This window comes from Betta splendens, chromosome 8 (assembly GCF_900634795.4).
Source record: "Betta splendens chromosome 8, fBetSpl5.4, whole genome shotgun sequence".
Lineage (NCBI taxonomy): Eukaryota > Metazoa > Chordata > Actinopteri > Anabantiformes > Osphronemidae > Betta > Betta splendens.
Window position 1 is genome coordinate 12,275,290 of NC_040888.2, and position 16,142 is coordinate 12,291,431.

The window sequence follows — 16,142 nt, forward strand, 5'->3', positions numbered from 1 at the left end:
ACAATACTTTATAAATAGGCTTCATTGAATCTCATCAGTCCTTGTCTGTTGCTGTATGTTATTGGACTGCTCAGGTTTGGAATTAAAACATGACTGACAAAGTCTCATTTACACAATTTGTTTCGGTTGTCACGTTTACACTCTACTAAGCGGGGAAACATTTCAACTCAAATAAGGATTGTCTTCTCTTTTGTGACAGCTTGATTAACTGTTGGTCATATCATAATTGCATCTAAAGCGGCGGCTTCTGTTGTGTGGGTTACGCTGCGGCTGCACCCGGCTGACCCCGTTGCAGTCTGAAGGTCGTGCCCATGTGGCGTCAGTTCAGTTGATTCTAGGAGTTCATGATGGACTGTTTACTTAGAGAGACTGGAGCTCAGTTCATACTGTAAACTGAAAGATGAAATATTAAAACGCGTGACATGACACATTCTTGCTGCAGGCCCTTCAGACGCCCTTTTTCTTTATTAAAGGATAGTTTAACAGTGGAAATATATATGATACATTTGATAGGTTCCCTTCCTTAAAATCCCAGTCAATTAACATGAATGGCCAATGGAACAGGATGCCTCAGTGCAACTTTGCACCCAAACATGTAAAATTCATACAACACATCAGTTGTCAGACCGTGTAATGATCTTATTAAGTCTTTTAGTTGAAGGAGCAGGTGCTGGAATGATTTTGGAAAAAAAAAGAACATATCAAGTTGTAATTGGATTGAGAGGCTACAGTATATTGTCTCCCAGAATTCTTTCACATAGCAACACAGCATTTAAAAATCCTTTAAATAACAATCCACAGGTTAAATTCTTACGCAGTAGATACTTTTTACCATTACCTTTTTTTTAGTATTTGAAGTTTAGCATACAAAGTCCCAGCAGTCATTTGCTTGAGTCTTCTTGTTTACATTTTGCTGCCCGAGATATTATTGCACTGATAATCGAGAGTCAACGCTCCCAAATACACTATTGGTGTAGAGTTAAATTTTTGCTTTAACCAGAGGCTGAGGGGAGAACCCCTAGGCATGCCTCTCCTCACAGGGGCTCAGGTTAAGAGCCTACTGGAGATCCAGTAAGGATGGGGACTCAGACCTCAGACTCTAGGCTGGATACCCTGCCCCAGGGCTTTGGCACATAGGGACTGTTGACTCTGCGTGCCACCAAAACCTGCCTCCGATCCCGGCTCCCGGTGCCGGCGTCTTCCCTCTTCCCTGTACCACTGTAAGGTCCAAACATGTTGTTGTGGTAAACCACCGGCCTGTCGCTCATACGAGGCAGCATCGCTGCATTATCTGGGCAGTGGCTTGTACAGGGAAACAGGTGGCACGTGTCCTTAGAACCATTATAGAAATGGGAAGGTCCATGGTGCAGAGGGCCCACATACACTGGTAAGTCTGTGTACGAGTTCAGGTAGGTGGAGTAGTGTCTATGGACCACAGTGGAGGAGGAGCGGCGCAGGGCGGCGGCGTTCTGCAGGATTGCTTCCCTGTAGGAGGGCAGCCGCGTGGACTCAGAGTACTTAAGCTTTTGTTTATAAGGGTAGGAGCCCATGTGGGCTGGGTCCAAGTAGGCAGGCTCGGCAGCCAAGGGGTAGCAGGATAGGTTGTGCCCCAGACTGCCGTAGAGTCTGTGGTGCTTCGGGTCGGCCACGACCACCCGCGGGAACAGGTCGGGCACATCTGCGCGTGTGGAAGGAGACGTGGACGTGGAGGGCTTGGTTTCATCTACCTGATGGATTCTATCGTTTCCCCATGTGGCTTTGAGGAATGAGGCGCGACGGTTGAGTTTGTCCTTGCCCAGCAGTGGTATATCATCCATTTCGGGCTCTAGGTAGGACTTCATACAAGTATTACAGCTGGTGGCGCCACCTGGATAATGCCCTGCGGTGCAAGCCATGGCAGCAGCATCGGGGGCTTGGTTGCTCAGGAGGTGATTAGCTCTCAATTCAGCAAGGCATGATCGAGGTTCATCGTAGTCGCCCCTCACTCTGGGGTCTGCAGCATGGAACACATAGCTGTGGGACCTCCTCCTTCGGTCCACACAGTCAGGGGGGTAGCTAAGCTTTCTCCTGAGTGGCCCTCTGTGTTGCAGATATGCATCGGGAACCTGGAACTCCCTGTAAGGAACAAAGGGGGACATGGGGTGCCGGGGCTGGTTCTCCACATACAGCCTGCTGCTGTGGTGACTTTCGGATGGACCGGGGGGAGCGGGGTCCCTCATGGCAATGTGCGGACTGCTGAGGCTGGAGATGGGCAGAGTCCTCTCCAAGACGTGCTGGCTGCTTCGGGCGGGCAGTGTGTAGCGGAGCGGGGTGGGCCGGGTTACGATGCGGGGCTTACTGAGGAGGGGCTGGGTGGTGGTGTCTGCATAATGAACGGGGAAGGTAGGCGTGAGGGCCCGCTGAGGGTACGGCGAGTGGTTGTCCGTGATGCTGGAGATGTAGGGCACGCGGCCGTGGGTCACGTCTGCGGTCGTTATCCTGGGCGGAAGGCCAACGCGCACATTGTCGCCCCCCCGCCGGCTCCAGTTCTCCAGTGTTTTTGTAGCGTTGTCTAGCGAGTTCTCTACTCTGGCAGAAGACACCATGTCCTTGGCTGTCTTTAGCATCTTTAGCATATTAGCTTGGGAATAGTTTGTGGTGATGTCAGGACTCTGCATGCTCCCGTTGTGGTCAGTGTGCTCAACTCCACTGAAGCAGCTGTAGATGCCCTGCAGAGCGATAGCAGCACATGGCAGTGGTTATTCAGCAGCCCATCAATCTACAACCATTCAAATGAAGCCAAAGCTACTCCATGGCAAACCTTCAGTGGAGAGTTTTATGTTCTGTTGTAAAAACAAGGTAATGAGCGAGCCATGCATTATGTGAGTCTGCATGTTTATCACAGAAGTTGTATTTCATTTTCTATTGACTGTGTATGTGTATCTCACCTGTGTCTGCTGGTGACGCACCCATAACAACATTTTTAGTGGCACAATTTAAAATCAATTTCCCAGGGTTCATGGCCATCATAACATCCTAGCAGCTTGCTGTAAAGTAACTTTATTCCTTTGTACTCATTTAATTTTTATTATTGTTAATGCCCATGACCTATTCTGCTTGTGTACCGATCTGATCTACTATATTGAGGTTTTGAAGGATGCTTCAGTTTAGCACTTTACTAAAATATCTGAATGGAGATTTCCTGTTTTAACAAAACAGACCTGATTTTCCAGCGTACATACAATAATTCAAAGTTCAACAGCTACACCTACAGTAGACCAGAAATAGGCCCAATGATGGCGCACAGACACAAATCACACTTTGATGTCGTCTGTCGTTCATATGTGACAATTACTTACTCTACTGATGGCGAGGAGGAAGTCCAGGCGCTCAGATTTGCGGACTGAATGTCGCAGTTTCCAGTAGAGCAGATGTTCCCAGGCAAACACCAGCAGGCTCAGGCCCATGGCCACCAGCAGCATGTAGAAGACCCCGGCCATGTTGTCAATATCCAGCTTGCTGCTCATCACTTCCTTCTTCTCATTACGGCAGATGCCTGTGAGCCACACGGTCTGCAGCTTCTGGTTATCACCTGTGAGTCATGAACACAAAACACTCATAATGACAGTTTTATTTGGAAACAACAAATACAGGTAAAGATTCCTTAATATTAGCAAAACCACAAAAAAAACACTGCACAACATCTGAAGTAACAGTAGTTCTGTGTGAGTAGTAAATATTTTTATATATTTTATATTTATATATTTTAGATTTACTCGTCCATTATTACACACATTACAAACCATAAAGCAAACATAAAGCATGGCCTAAAATGTGTTTCTGTCCAAAGTAAGTAATAATATTGCAGCTCCCTCTTGGTTTGACATATTTCACAGTGGTCTTTATTGTCCTTCTATACATCTATTGCATATTACTGCTGAGGGTGACCAGGCTATAGAACAACCCACAAAAAAGCCAGTGTGTGCAGAGTATGGGACACATTTCAGAGCACCTGGTCAATAAAATGCATTTAAGCGGTTTTATTCTGATGTTTACTTTATTTATACTTCTGATATGTACTGTTTCTATGCAGTATGAAGAATTTACCATCAGCCAGGAACTGGAGCAGGGCCAGATCGATGGGTCGCTTCCAGCGGGAGTCCTTCTGCAGCGCGATGCCGTAACCAGTGGTGGCAAAGACTTTCCCGCTGCCAATGGTCACCAGCTTACAGCCCTCGTCTTTGCCAGCCATGTAGTTGAGCACAGCGGCATCGTAAATAAAAGCGTCCAATTTCCTATGAAGGCGAAGAGAATGATGTTCCTCTAATGGTTGTTATCAGCAAAAAGTGCAGCTGCCCCCCCACCAACTGTGTGGACTGAAGGGGGAGGCTCGATGCTGCACGCTACATGTATTATTATGACGCCTACCCTGTTTTGAGGCTGTTCAGGGCGTCCTCCACTCCCTTCTGGTTGTATTTGACCATGTGGGAGTGCATCTCAGGGTAGTTGCTCCTTATGTTGCGCTCTGTGCTGCCATTTGGGACGGTACCAAAGCGGAACGGAGGGTACTGTTCCTGTGGCTTTTGAAACTGCCAAACACAACATAAAAGTGATTGATTCACAAAAATGTCACCGTCAAAGGCAGTGGAGCACAGTATACCAGACAGACAGACAGACAGACAGACAGACAGACAGACAGACAGACAGACAGACAGACAGACAGACAGACAGGCAGGCAGGCAGGCAGACAGACAGATATAGTTAATATGAGGTATTGAGATCTCAATGCAAAAAGCCTCTCCTGACCCAGAAAACTTTTCTGTGCACTGATGAAACTGATACTGATTTGTATCAGAGAAAGAAAGGAGCTGCTCATGAGCCAAAGCATTGAGAGCAGAGGATGGTGAAAGAAGTCGCAAGATGAGTTCTGAGGTGTGTAGGACTACACTGTCTGGAGAGCATTATGATTAACTTTACAACTGTTACTCTGTTCATTTACCTTTGAGTCCCCGTCAAGTGCAGTTTCGCACATGCAAAATACAATAAACTATCTTCTAGTCACAGTATCCTGCTTCCTTGCATGTTCCTTGTCTGCAGTTAGAAATGAATGTCTATGTTCTTCCTTTGCTTTACTATGTGCCTTTGATTAGTTGTGAAGATGGTAAGAGTGATGAAGCTGAAATACAACCGGCAGCTTTGTGCTTTTCTATTAACCTTACTGTACCTACACATACAGGAATGAAAGGGACAAGTTCTGCTGAGGTTTCTGTGAAAAGGAAATCTCACACTGACCATGGTAACGAATGAGCTCATCTTCCTCGTCTCATTTTATTTTGACATTGAACACTGAAGTCACGTTCATATTTAGGATACTGCCGGTATGAGTTCTGGTCTGACTGTAGTGCAGAACGAGGCAACCTCGTGTCTAAACAGGCGTCCGGTCATTTGCATTTACTTAACCTGAGCGTTTTAGCGCAGCTGGACAAACAGCAGCTCCCCCACGGCTCCAGCGCTGCCACAAAGAGCACTGTTCAATAATCCAGGGATTTGCTTTCGCTCTCTACGTAGGACGGTTAATTTATAACGAGACAAGGATGGTAAACGACTTTGCCAGGATTGTAATGAGCAACGGACAGCTTGGTCTTTTCCTCAAATACCGCTTTAATCCCGTTAGTTGCCTGCCAGCGACGCGTCTGTGTCAATAGTTAAAACGCATCCTCAGGCAAGACAAATACGCAAAGGTTAATATCTGATATTAGGAGCAGCGTCTGCTATTTACGCTTCACATGTCACATGTTCTCCCTGACGTGACTGCTCTACGCTGTGTTTGGCATGAATGAAAAGTCAGTGACATGACATTGTCTCTTCCAGATATTTGGCATGCAGCGTGGTCCCACACGCTGTTTACACAGCCAGAATAGAGCACTTTGTGTTTTTCCTAAGCTGTACGTCAAACACAGCTACACACCTGATAACAAACACACTGGGCGCCAATGACAGCGGCGGCGCTCGCTACCTTTTTGTCGCTCAGGCCGGACACCGTGTCGATGTATTGCTCCTGGATCATGAAGGCTGCCAGGTTGGCTGTGTAGGAAGCCAGGAAGATGACGGCGAAGAAAGCCCACACTAGGACCATGATCTTACTGGTGGTGCCTTTGGGGTTCTCCACTGGGACGGAGTTGTTGAAGACGATCCCCCACAGCAGCCACACAGACTTTCCAATGGTGAATGTGGGACCTCCTGGGTCTTGAGAAAATAAAGGCGAGAGGAGTTTGGACATTGCAATAATTGAGACACATATTCATATTTGTGTGGTGCATCTATAATATAGAGGAGGGCAACACTCACCTTTGGCACTGACCAGGCTGCGGTTGTACCCAACTGGACTGCAGTATTCAAAGACAAACACTGTGATGGCCACGACAGTCAGACACATGACGAACATCATCACCCAGACTGCCGGACTGTACGGCTCTGAAGGGAAAACGAAAATAAGCCACAAATCAAATACAAACACCCAAAAAAGTTCAAACTTACTGTTTACACTACAGAAACTTAAAACCTTTGATTTTTATCTGACAAACAATTTTTAATATTCAGCATTTTCCAAAATATTTGATTCTGCAAAAAGGTTAAGTCCTTCTGTGTGTACAGGACATAACACTGTGAGACGAGCCAGGAAGGGTGTAAGTACTGTTGCACTGCACCTAGAAGGACCTGGTTTTCAATCCTCTACGTCTGAGGTCGTGTGATGGACCGTCAATATAAACACTCATGGCAGTGTGATTAAAGCACATCTACTGTATATTTACAGAATCTTCTTACTCCAGAATCATCAGATATGAATCTGGGGGAGAACAGACAGCGTTGAAGTGTGATATTTGGAAGAGATTTCTGGCAGACTGCCAGTGGGTGAGGACGGGGGTTGAAGGAGGGGGAGATTCCTGATAACTACTGCATCAGCGATAGAGCCGAATGGAAAAAACTAACTTTTCTGAAAATGTCTCGGAGCGTCTCACCTAAAAAGGCAGATGGTGAAACGGTCCCGTTACTTCTAGCCACCATCACGCTGATCCCCGTCTCCACAAACGGCACGGAGAAGTCGATAATCTCCGAGCGCTCCTCGTTTATGGTCAGCGAGCCGATCGCCATGTCCGCCCGTTCGTAGAACACCTGAGTCCAAAGAAAGTGGCTCATAATTTAGAGTCCGACGTGTTAATGAATATCCGCTGCTGACCTTCCAGATGAATCTCATCTATCTGGAAATTGGCCCCTCGTCCTCTGTCTCTGAGGGTCACGTTTTAATGATCTGCTTCACCAGCAGCTACGCCCAAACAACTGCAGCCTGTTCCAATGTTTTCCTGCCTAATTTCACCACTGCTTTGTGAAGCCTCATCTCCTCCATAGTTGACCGTACATAAGCTCCCAGTGTCCCACCAGCAACAGTTCAAAGGGCCTTGAATGCTTCTCTAACCCTTTGAGCCACTCCAGACTGATATTTATCATGCTGACAGAGAGCTGGTGGATTTACACTCCAGGCAACGCACCTCATGCAAGCCATTAGCTTTCCTATGGAGGTTGATGCCTCATTGAACACAATAGCCTTCCTGGTTTTGAAAAAATGGGTGAAAGGCTAACTAACAATGTCTTCTCACTACACAAAGCGCCCTTCCCTTGCTGGTCCCCCACAGTGACCTTGGTGCATACTGTACTGATGAGAACAGTTCCTACCTCTCCAATCATCCCGTTCCATATGCCACGGACCAGCTTGCCGTGTTTGCCATTGGTGACCAAGTATAGATCGTAGGTGAACTTAATGGTGCGGGACAGCTTCTTTAAGATGTCTATGCAGAAGCCCTTACAGCACAGCTTCGTGTAGGGTTCCGTGTGACCCACAATGCTGCAACACCAAAGTGAGAGAGAGGGAAAAAGAATGTGGGTGAAGCAAGTTTTCATTTCATTCTGTTTTCATTTTAAAGCACAAAACAATTCCCACAACATCTTTAATTGATTGATTGATTGTTTATTATTAGATTCTAAATTGTCTTTGCTGTCAACCAAAGGGCAAACATAGCAATTAACCAAAGAGAGAGAGAGGAAAACTGAAAGGTAGCAACACTAAAGACAATAGTGCCTTTTTACAGGGAACCGTTTATACACGTGAATTATTCTATTCTATTCTATTCTAGTCATTCCTGGACTAAAAGAACCAAAACAGGCACACTGACTTTATTCTCATTGTCGTACCACACACATTGTAGTTACAGTATGTTGAATTACCAATTAAATATATACAGTCGCAGGAATATTATTTAGGGACTGAGGAATAAATAAAACAGCGGTAGAGCTGGCGAAGGTGAAGTGGGGACAAGGTTGTGGGGGCAAAGCTGAAACTACTCCACAGAACTGTGCATTATTTCGCGGGGCTGACAGATGGATGGACAGCTGGCAGAGCAAAAAAAAAACAAACAAAAAACCCAAGATAAATTAATCATGAGCAAACAATCACAGACTGAACTGGAACTGGTGTTGAATTATCTGGGCAGGGCAACAAAACCTTGGCCAGTTCTCCCAGTACTGAAACCTTGAGGAAGAAAAGGGGAAGTAGATAAAACATCAGCATGTAATTGCGAATTAAAGAGTCAATGGAGGCCTCGTTGGTTTTGTAGTGTAAATTCTACTTTAACCCTGTAATGAACAGTAGTTAGCAGCTCATCAGTATTGACTATATATAGACTAAAAATGAATGTGATAGTATTTATGGGGACATGTAGAGGCCAGTGAGCGGTGCAGAGTGGAGGAAAAACAAGGCTGTGGCGCCAACCTCCCTCTTCTCACCAGCTGTCAGGGCTCAGTGCTGTCAGTTGCCTTTAGATGGGAACGAGTGTGAGCGTGTGGTAATTTATTCAATGCCTTGACATTCTGGCAATAATATTTTGACGCTGCTGTAAAGGTGGAGACAAGCAGCCATTTGTGTCAAACTCATGTATTGTATTAACACAACTTTGAGGTACTGTAATTTAAAAAAATATATACAAAAATGAGTCTTTATTTTGACAAACTCTATTGTGTTGAAGGAGGCTAATATGGATGTATGGACGTTAATGAGTCTACAGCCTTTCTGAGACACAGTACCATGAGGGTGAAGCCTATTGCAGTAATGACAATTTAATAACAATAAAAGAACTGTGGCATTTGTGATATTATGGCTCAATCATTTCTCTGTATTGTGATGTCTGGCCAGATTTAGGATGGAATCCACAACCAGCTTATGCTCAAGCTCCTACTAAACTCAGCTAATCTATGACCCAGGTCAAATCCCACCTTTCACCAGGGCCTTGCTTCTGACTGAATCTCCAGCTGCCTGCAGTTCAAGGGAAACCTGAGTTTTTGTGACCCCACAGGAGGACGCGTCCGACTCAGGGGGAAAAGCTCGCATCAGCGCCTCGGACCGGTTGGGCGCAGGTGCCTGCTTGTCAGGCCTCAGAATAAATAAGGGAACTGGACAGATGATTGGCTGCAGGCTGCAAATCTGAACGATCGATTAATCGTTTAAGACACTTTCCCAAGAAAAATGACACATTGTTGATCATTCCAACTATTGAAATGTGAAGCCTCTATTGTGTTTGCCTGTCAATGTAACAGTAAATCTCACATTTGGGTAGAGAAAATAGGCGATTTGAAAGCTGTCTCGGCGTTAAAAGTCAATCAGACGATGCTATGACTGCACTGCGCTTAAAGTTCAGGGTTTCTCCTTCAGCTGACCAAAGTCGCGACTGCTTTAGCGAATCCCTCATTGACTACACCTGTCTGTGCCGTCATTGTCTGACGGGGAGAAAGATGCACTCTCTGGTCCCGGCCGGATGATTTGGTCGGCGTGAGCGATAAAGCGCCACAGGGCTCCGTAGCGCCAGCTTCGCCTCCCATTCCCCTCACCTCGTTAGCGCTGTTGTCATTAATGGGTAACGGCCAGTTCTCCTCTCCCACTCTAATGAACACCAATATCAGGCTTTAGCTGTGCACAATTGATGACACGGCCTAATTGCTCCATCTAACTGATACCCCGACTTGAAGCGCATATATTTTCTTGATTGAGTCGCGGGGTGATCCCTGGGATATTGCACTCTGGCCGAGCGCTGAGTGATAAGGAGCCAAGCCTGGGCTAATGGCAGGGGAAGAGCCTCTTAATCTCATACCTAATGAAACTCTCAAGTTAGATACAAAATCAATTAGGTTGAGCATGTTAACATGTGTGAGTGGGGCTTTGAATAAGATGCTTCCTTTGACGTAAGACGCTCCAAACTGGGTGACTAGAAACAGCAGCATGTGTGTTTATTTATGTGATCAGCTGCAGGGGTTCGGAACGCAGGCGCCCCTGGTTGACTTACGCCTCCGTCCTGTTGGACTGTCGTCTGCACGGCACCGTGTTGCTGACGCACGTCCCCGTCACGGGGTCCACGGCGTCCACGATGACGAAAGGCCGCTCCTCCAGCGTGGCCACCCTCAGGTGTCTGTAGTCCGACACGGGCTCCAGGAAGGAGCCGTACCTCGGCCACACGGGGTACCTCATCTGCAGTCTTCCCATCTCGTAGGTGCCCACCTGAGGGAGGAGACGCAGGAGGATCAGCAAACAGGCAGGAGGAACGTCCAGATGTGATGCTTCACTGCCACCGTGCTTAAAAACCGGGCAGAGGCTGCTCGGCGCTTGTTTAGCTCCTCACAAAATAAACAGCCTGAAGCTAGAAACAGAAAACATTTTTGGCTCTTCATATGTTATTGATGGAACCAGTTTGGACATGACTGTGTGTCTCGACCTTCAATTCTGACGCAGCCGTCCTCAGACAGAACCGTACAAACTGTTATCAAGCATCTTGGCGATTTGTGCATCTGGACCTGCTGCAGAGAAGAAAGCTCCAGCTCATGGACAGTTTAGAGGAAATTGATTTTTGACTCACTGGGGATGTAGAGCGTGCAATTATACATCTAATGCAACAAAAGCAATTCCACCCTTCGCCATATAACCAGATAGCTAATTTTAATTGGATGATGTGGGGGAAATGAGCAGTCAGGCGAGCTGAATAATCAAGATCTGAAATTACATTTTTCAAGCTTGGTTATTGGAGAAGCTGTAACTTGTTTAATACCATGTTCTTTTCTCCGGCTTTTACGGCTGGTTTGTCTGTTGAATGAAGGCGTGAAGGTCGCAGAGGCCCCGACCCGTTGTGAACCAGTGACCCTTGCCTGTCTGGAGAATCCGGAGGGGCTGTTACTGTAAATGCAGCTTTGTCTGCCATTAAACCACATCTGGATCATAAACAGATGTTTACATTTGTGAGCATGTACAACCATAGAGAAAAGTTTGCCACAATATTTCTTGGCTGTCTCAATGTTCGCAGGGTGAGTGGGGGAAATTGGTTCTATCACATGCTTGGAGCAAAAGTCTGAAACTGTCACCTGAAGATTTTAAGTTATGCATTACAATGTGTTTAGGACCCACATTTACAAGGTCATAAAGACCTTTCAGCACGCATCTGGTGTTTACGTGGCACTGTGTGTGTGTGTGTGTGCATGCACTCATTTGTTACAGCCTGTAATGTCAGCGTGTATTACTTCCAGATCTCTGTAACGCGGTGCTAATCGTCTCCTTTTGTGTCGGGGTTACTGCAGAGTGACATCGGAGCTGATGACAGCAGCACTGAGTAAATGAAAGCTGACCAGCGCAGTGAAAGACACAAATCCTAATGTGATGTACACTCTACGCTGTGTTTTAGTGCGTAATAAAGCTTTATACTCCAGATTCTATTACCCATGCTTGCAGTTCAAGCATGTCAACATCAGGGTTGCTTCATTTTAAACGTAAGGTAGATTTTGCCATTTTTGAGCCTCAACTTTGCTGCAAGGAGGCAATAATCCAGCAGTGGTCATTAGGCCTCAATGAGCAGGTTAGGGGCATTAATCTGTGCAGTAACTATCCTTCAATTGTCTGCTCCCATTCAGCCAGGAGAACATTAGTGGCTGCTTATCAGCCTTTCCAACAATCATACATCATAAACATACATTATTCCATCTAACTGGACCTAGGGGGAGACCAAACCATGGAGCTGGCTCCAGACCTGTAGTATACAGACTCTAATAGTCTCTAATGTCGTTCTGTGGGAGCTTCTTCTCTGTTACTGGGTATACAATGAAACTGTGTAAATAACATCAGTAGAATATTGCTTTTTCATAAATCAATAATCATCCGTCGCTTAGTCATTCTAATACAATCATGTTTGGCTTTGCAGGAAACGGCTGTCTTTAATCTTCACTGTTTACAACCTGGGAAAATACAAGATGAGAGGAGTTTCCTCCTCTTAATCTTGTTTTCCGCGGATGCATCCATTCCGATACAGTTCACGTCTGATAGCGAGGCAGACACTTGCAGCCATGAGCGGTCTAATCATAATGGCGATAATCTGTTTAGTTCACTTCAGCTGCTATAAACGTAATTAATTTCCTACAGAGGAAAAACACAAAGTCAGGACAAAGTGTGTTTTCCTCCCGCATTATGTCTGCTGTTTATAAGACTCACAACAGTCAGCACAGTTTAAAAATCGAAGTGGGGAGAGATTTATTCTTTATTCCTCTCTTTTAACTGGCACCAAGTGCTTCTGATTGCTTTTCCACCGCTCACGGAGGGTGCATAGATACTGTATACACCCAGGGACTGGCCCTTCTTTAGCCCCGTACATCACCCTGCCAGATAACAGAGACGGGAACACTTCCCATCACCCCCTGCGGCTTTTTACCTTTGTTACTTTACCCTTTTGTCAAGTCCTTACTTTTATCTTCCCAAGTTACCTTAACTGGCTTTGAAATGAGAGCGAGACAATGGGAATGAACCGGAACCATAACTCTTGTGTAATTCTATGTATCAGTCCATGCGGTGTGACACACAGGTGATGAATGAACGTGACAGACTGGCTGTACAATAAGAAGGCAGGAAATACAGCCGCCAGGAAGTGGAACTGATGCGCAAACTGCCCCAGCATCATTTCTCCTTCTATGAAGCCTTGATATACTGTACAGGGAAGGTCAGCACGGCGTAAATGAATCCTGGACTCAGAGGGTGAATCACAGGACACGTTTACCTGCAGGTCAGAACTCAAATACCAAAGAATCGCAAGAAGTCAAGTCAGCAGCATTTTCTCCTGTATGTCAATGTATTTAAAATAAGATTTCATTTTGTGTTTGATTCAATGCTATTTAAATTCATAAGATAATAATATACAAACTCACAGAATGATCAAAAAAGCCTTAACTTAATGTTACCTTATTAGAAGAGAACATGTCACAACGTTCACCGTGAACTACATCATAATTTTATAGACAGACAAACTGCTGCTTGACCTGTTTCCCTCAGTCCACTCTCCCAAAACTTGTGTTGCTCTACATCTAAATTCACCAGGACTCTCGCGTCTGCCGGCCCTGCACAGGCCACACAGGGGCGGAGCGTTCGCCGCGTCCAATGCAGCCCATCGCTGTATATATATATTGTCATGCTGTGCACAACAAAACAGTGTCAGCTGAGTGACAGCATGGTGCTTCCCAGGCCAGGTGCGCCGTCCCTCCCTGTAATACACGCGTCCCACGTAGAACAACACCTACCGCATCCCTTTCAATATACATGCACAGCGGCCCAACAGACACGCCAATAATTGTTTTTCTGTGACACCAAAGGCAGCGACACAGACGGGGACCCAGACGCAATAAACATGGAATTAAAGAGGCTGATTAACATTCTGTCTGACACTTTCATAAGCATTTTCTAATTTAAACAATTATGTTTGAGTGTCCAGTCGTGGTCGCTCAGCCTGATGCTGTTAACTGTGTGTGTCTGTAAAACCAGTATCCCTACACAGTGGGAGCCGCCCGTTAATCCCATGGTGCGTGGTGCATCACAGGCCTTCATTTCTAATTGCAGTTAGACAACACTATCTGTTTAAACTGCTTCACTGATCATCAGGAATAATCTGCAGCATCTTGCATTCATTTGTGTCTCTGTCGATACTGTGATCTAATGTTTGCTGGCAGTCATCAAAACCAGCCTCCATTGTTATATTCTTTATTGTGTCCTTGCATTAATGTCCCCTAATGTTCCAGCTGCTCTCTTCAAGCTATGGGCCGAACACTGAGCAGTAATGCTACAGCAGTAGAAGAGAAAGTGTGATAGAACTTCAGTGGTGGTAAATTATAATGAGATATTGCTAAAGTTTACATAAACCAGACTTGCTGTGCACAAATCTGTGCAAAGTGTTCCATTATGACAAATGAATAAATATAATGTGTCATTTTATTCATTTCATGGATTTAACCTCTCTCCCAACGCAGGTTTTTACAGTTTGCCCTCAGAGCAACATACTGTATTACAGCCCACGCTGCATTAGTCTCTGATTGTAGTGTCGTAATGTCACATTTGAAAGGGTTTATTATTTCAGAATCTACTACGTGCTAGAATATATCATCTTAACTCTACTCATCCACACCTGGAAGCTGCCCTGTACAACCAGTGGATCCACCCTCCGGCCCTTCAGGGAAATGGAGCGGTGTCACAGTGATAGAGACGCACTGGAAATTTCAGACTTGAAAATATACTTAAACGCATTTTGCAATTATGTAAGTGTGCAATGGAATTAAAATTATAATAACGCTAATGAGGTCATTATGTTCAGCAGTGGCAGCTGTCATGGCCCATTGTAAATATTAGGTTCCAAGTGTGTTTAAGTGTTAACAGACCTTTTCTCTAACTTGACTCTAAAACGTCTGATTCAGCATGAATTAATCTTAACACTCAGTCCTACATTAATAATTATAGGTTGAATACATGTCTACCCAGCCTATGCCACAGGCTGCTGCATTGATTCTCACCCATACTGTTACCTTATACCCATGATAAAGTATCACTCTACTGTAGTATATGAGTAAGCAGAACCTGGGAATATCAATATGGCTTTGAAATGCCTGTGTGTGTTAATGGAATGGCCTTTATTCAACAACTGAACTTCCTCCAGTCTCATCTTCACGCTCTGTGTGTGGTCTGGATGTGATCCTTCATTAGGAGGCTGATTGGTGACACTCTGGCTCCTCCAGCTAGTCTTTAGAAAAACACCAGTGACGTGTGAAATCGCTCTCTCTGTTTTTTTGGCATGTGGACAAAGGCGTCAGTAAGAAAAAGCCCCGCTCCTACGTTCCCTGTGTCGTGCAGTGGGTTCAAACACACGAACGTGCGTGTACAAAGTGTCTCACCTTGTCCCACTGCCTCTCTTTGTCCAGCGTGATGACAATCATGGTCGGATTCACCAGATATCCGTCACTGTTGAAGGAGAAGTCGTTGTGTTCCCAGGTTACATTCATCATGTGCCTGCAGAGAAAGCAATCATTGACTGAACATGATTAAAAAAAAAACACATCATTAACTTAACAGTCATCAAAAGTACTGCAGAGGAACGATAGAGGCCACAGCCAACTAATAGCGCTGAACCTGCTGCAGCCTGTGCCTGTGACGCCTCTGCTGTCACTCCAGCAGAGGTGAGGAAAACCTGCTGGGATGAGAATGGCCTGTGTGAAAAGCCTGTTTAATCTGGTAATCTGGGATAATCCCATTAACAGGTGAGCTGACTCATTCTCGAAAGCCGTTTAGAGTCAAACACCTTCAGTCAAGTGAGAGCTGGGGAAGTGAGCAGGACGTCGGCGTTTGAGTAGAAAGCCAGCGGAAAGCTCCTCGTTGCGTCTCCTCGACCTTCGCTTCACTGACGAGGGGCGCTGCTATTCAAGTCGTGCCTGCTGGCGTTCAAGAAAGTCTAAACCGCAATATCAAAGTATGAGATAATGTTCACAATTTCCACTTTTTCATGGAGGGTTTGGGTTCAAAAGAGACACGCTGTCTCCCCCGCGGCTCTGGAGACCATTTGAAAAATGCCTCGTGACACTTTGTGATGCTTTCACATGCAACGATGCGCCCGTTCCCGACCTTGGCTCGTACGGGTCCAAAGGTGACGCCCTCCCTTTCGGTTCCTGGGCTTGGCTTAAATAAATAGACGCCATGCCCTCTTCCATACACTGGCTCACAATCACCACAAGATATACAGGGCAGCGCTCAGTGATAGATGGCTGCAGGAGGGAGC

General features: G+C 45.7%; 1 protein-coding gene across 1 annotated transcript in view; it reads right to left on the reverse strand.

The window, feature by feature from the left end:
• Window positions 1-430: 430 nt before the first annotated feature.
• Window positions 431-16,142, reverse strand: part of grin2ca (glutamate receptor, ionotropic, N-methyl D-aspartate 2Ca) — a 34,248-nt gene continuing 18,536 nt past the window's right edge. Inside the window, exons 4-13 of the mRNA XM_029159281.3 lie at window positions 15,265-15,379; window positions 10,368-10,579; window positions 7,711-7,879; window positions 6,999-7,152; window positions 6,328-6,453; window positions 5,996-6,225; window positions 4,408-4,568; window positions 4,087-4,274; window positions 3,339-3,571; window positions 431-2,708 (exon numbers count right to left, since the gene is read on the reverse strand). Coding sequence (XP_029015114.1) covers window positions 1,086-2,708; window positions 3,339-3,571; window positions 4,087-4,274; window positions 4,408-4,568; window positions 5,996-6,225; window positions 6,328-6,453; window positions 6,999-7,152; window positions 7,711-7,879; window positions 10,368-10,579; window positions 15,265-15,379 — 3,211 coding nt within the window. The 3' untranslated portion in view covers window positions 431-1,085. The remainder of the gene's footprint in view (window positions 2,709-3,338; window positions 3,572-4,086; window positions 4,275-4,407; window positions 4,569-5,995; window positions 6,226-6,327; window positions 6,454-6,998; window positions 7,153-7,710; window positions 7,880-10,367; window positions 10,580-15,264; window positions 15,380-16,142) is intronic.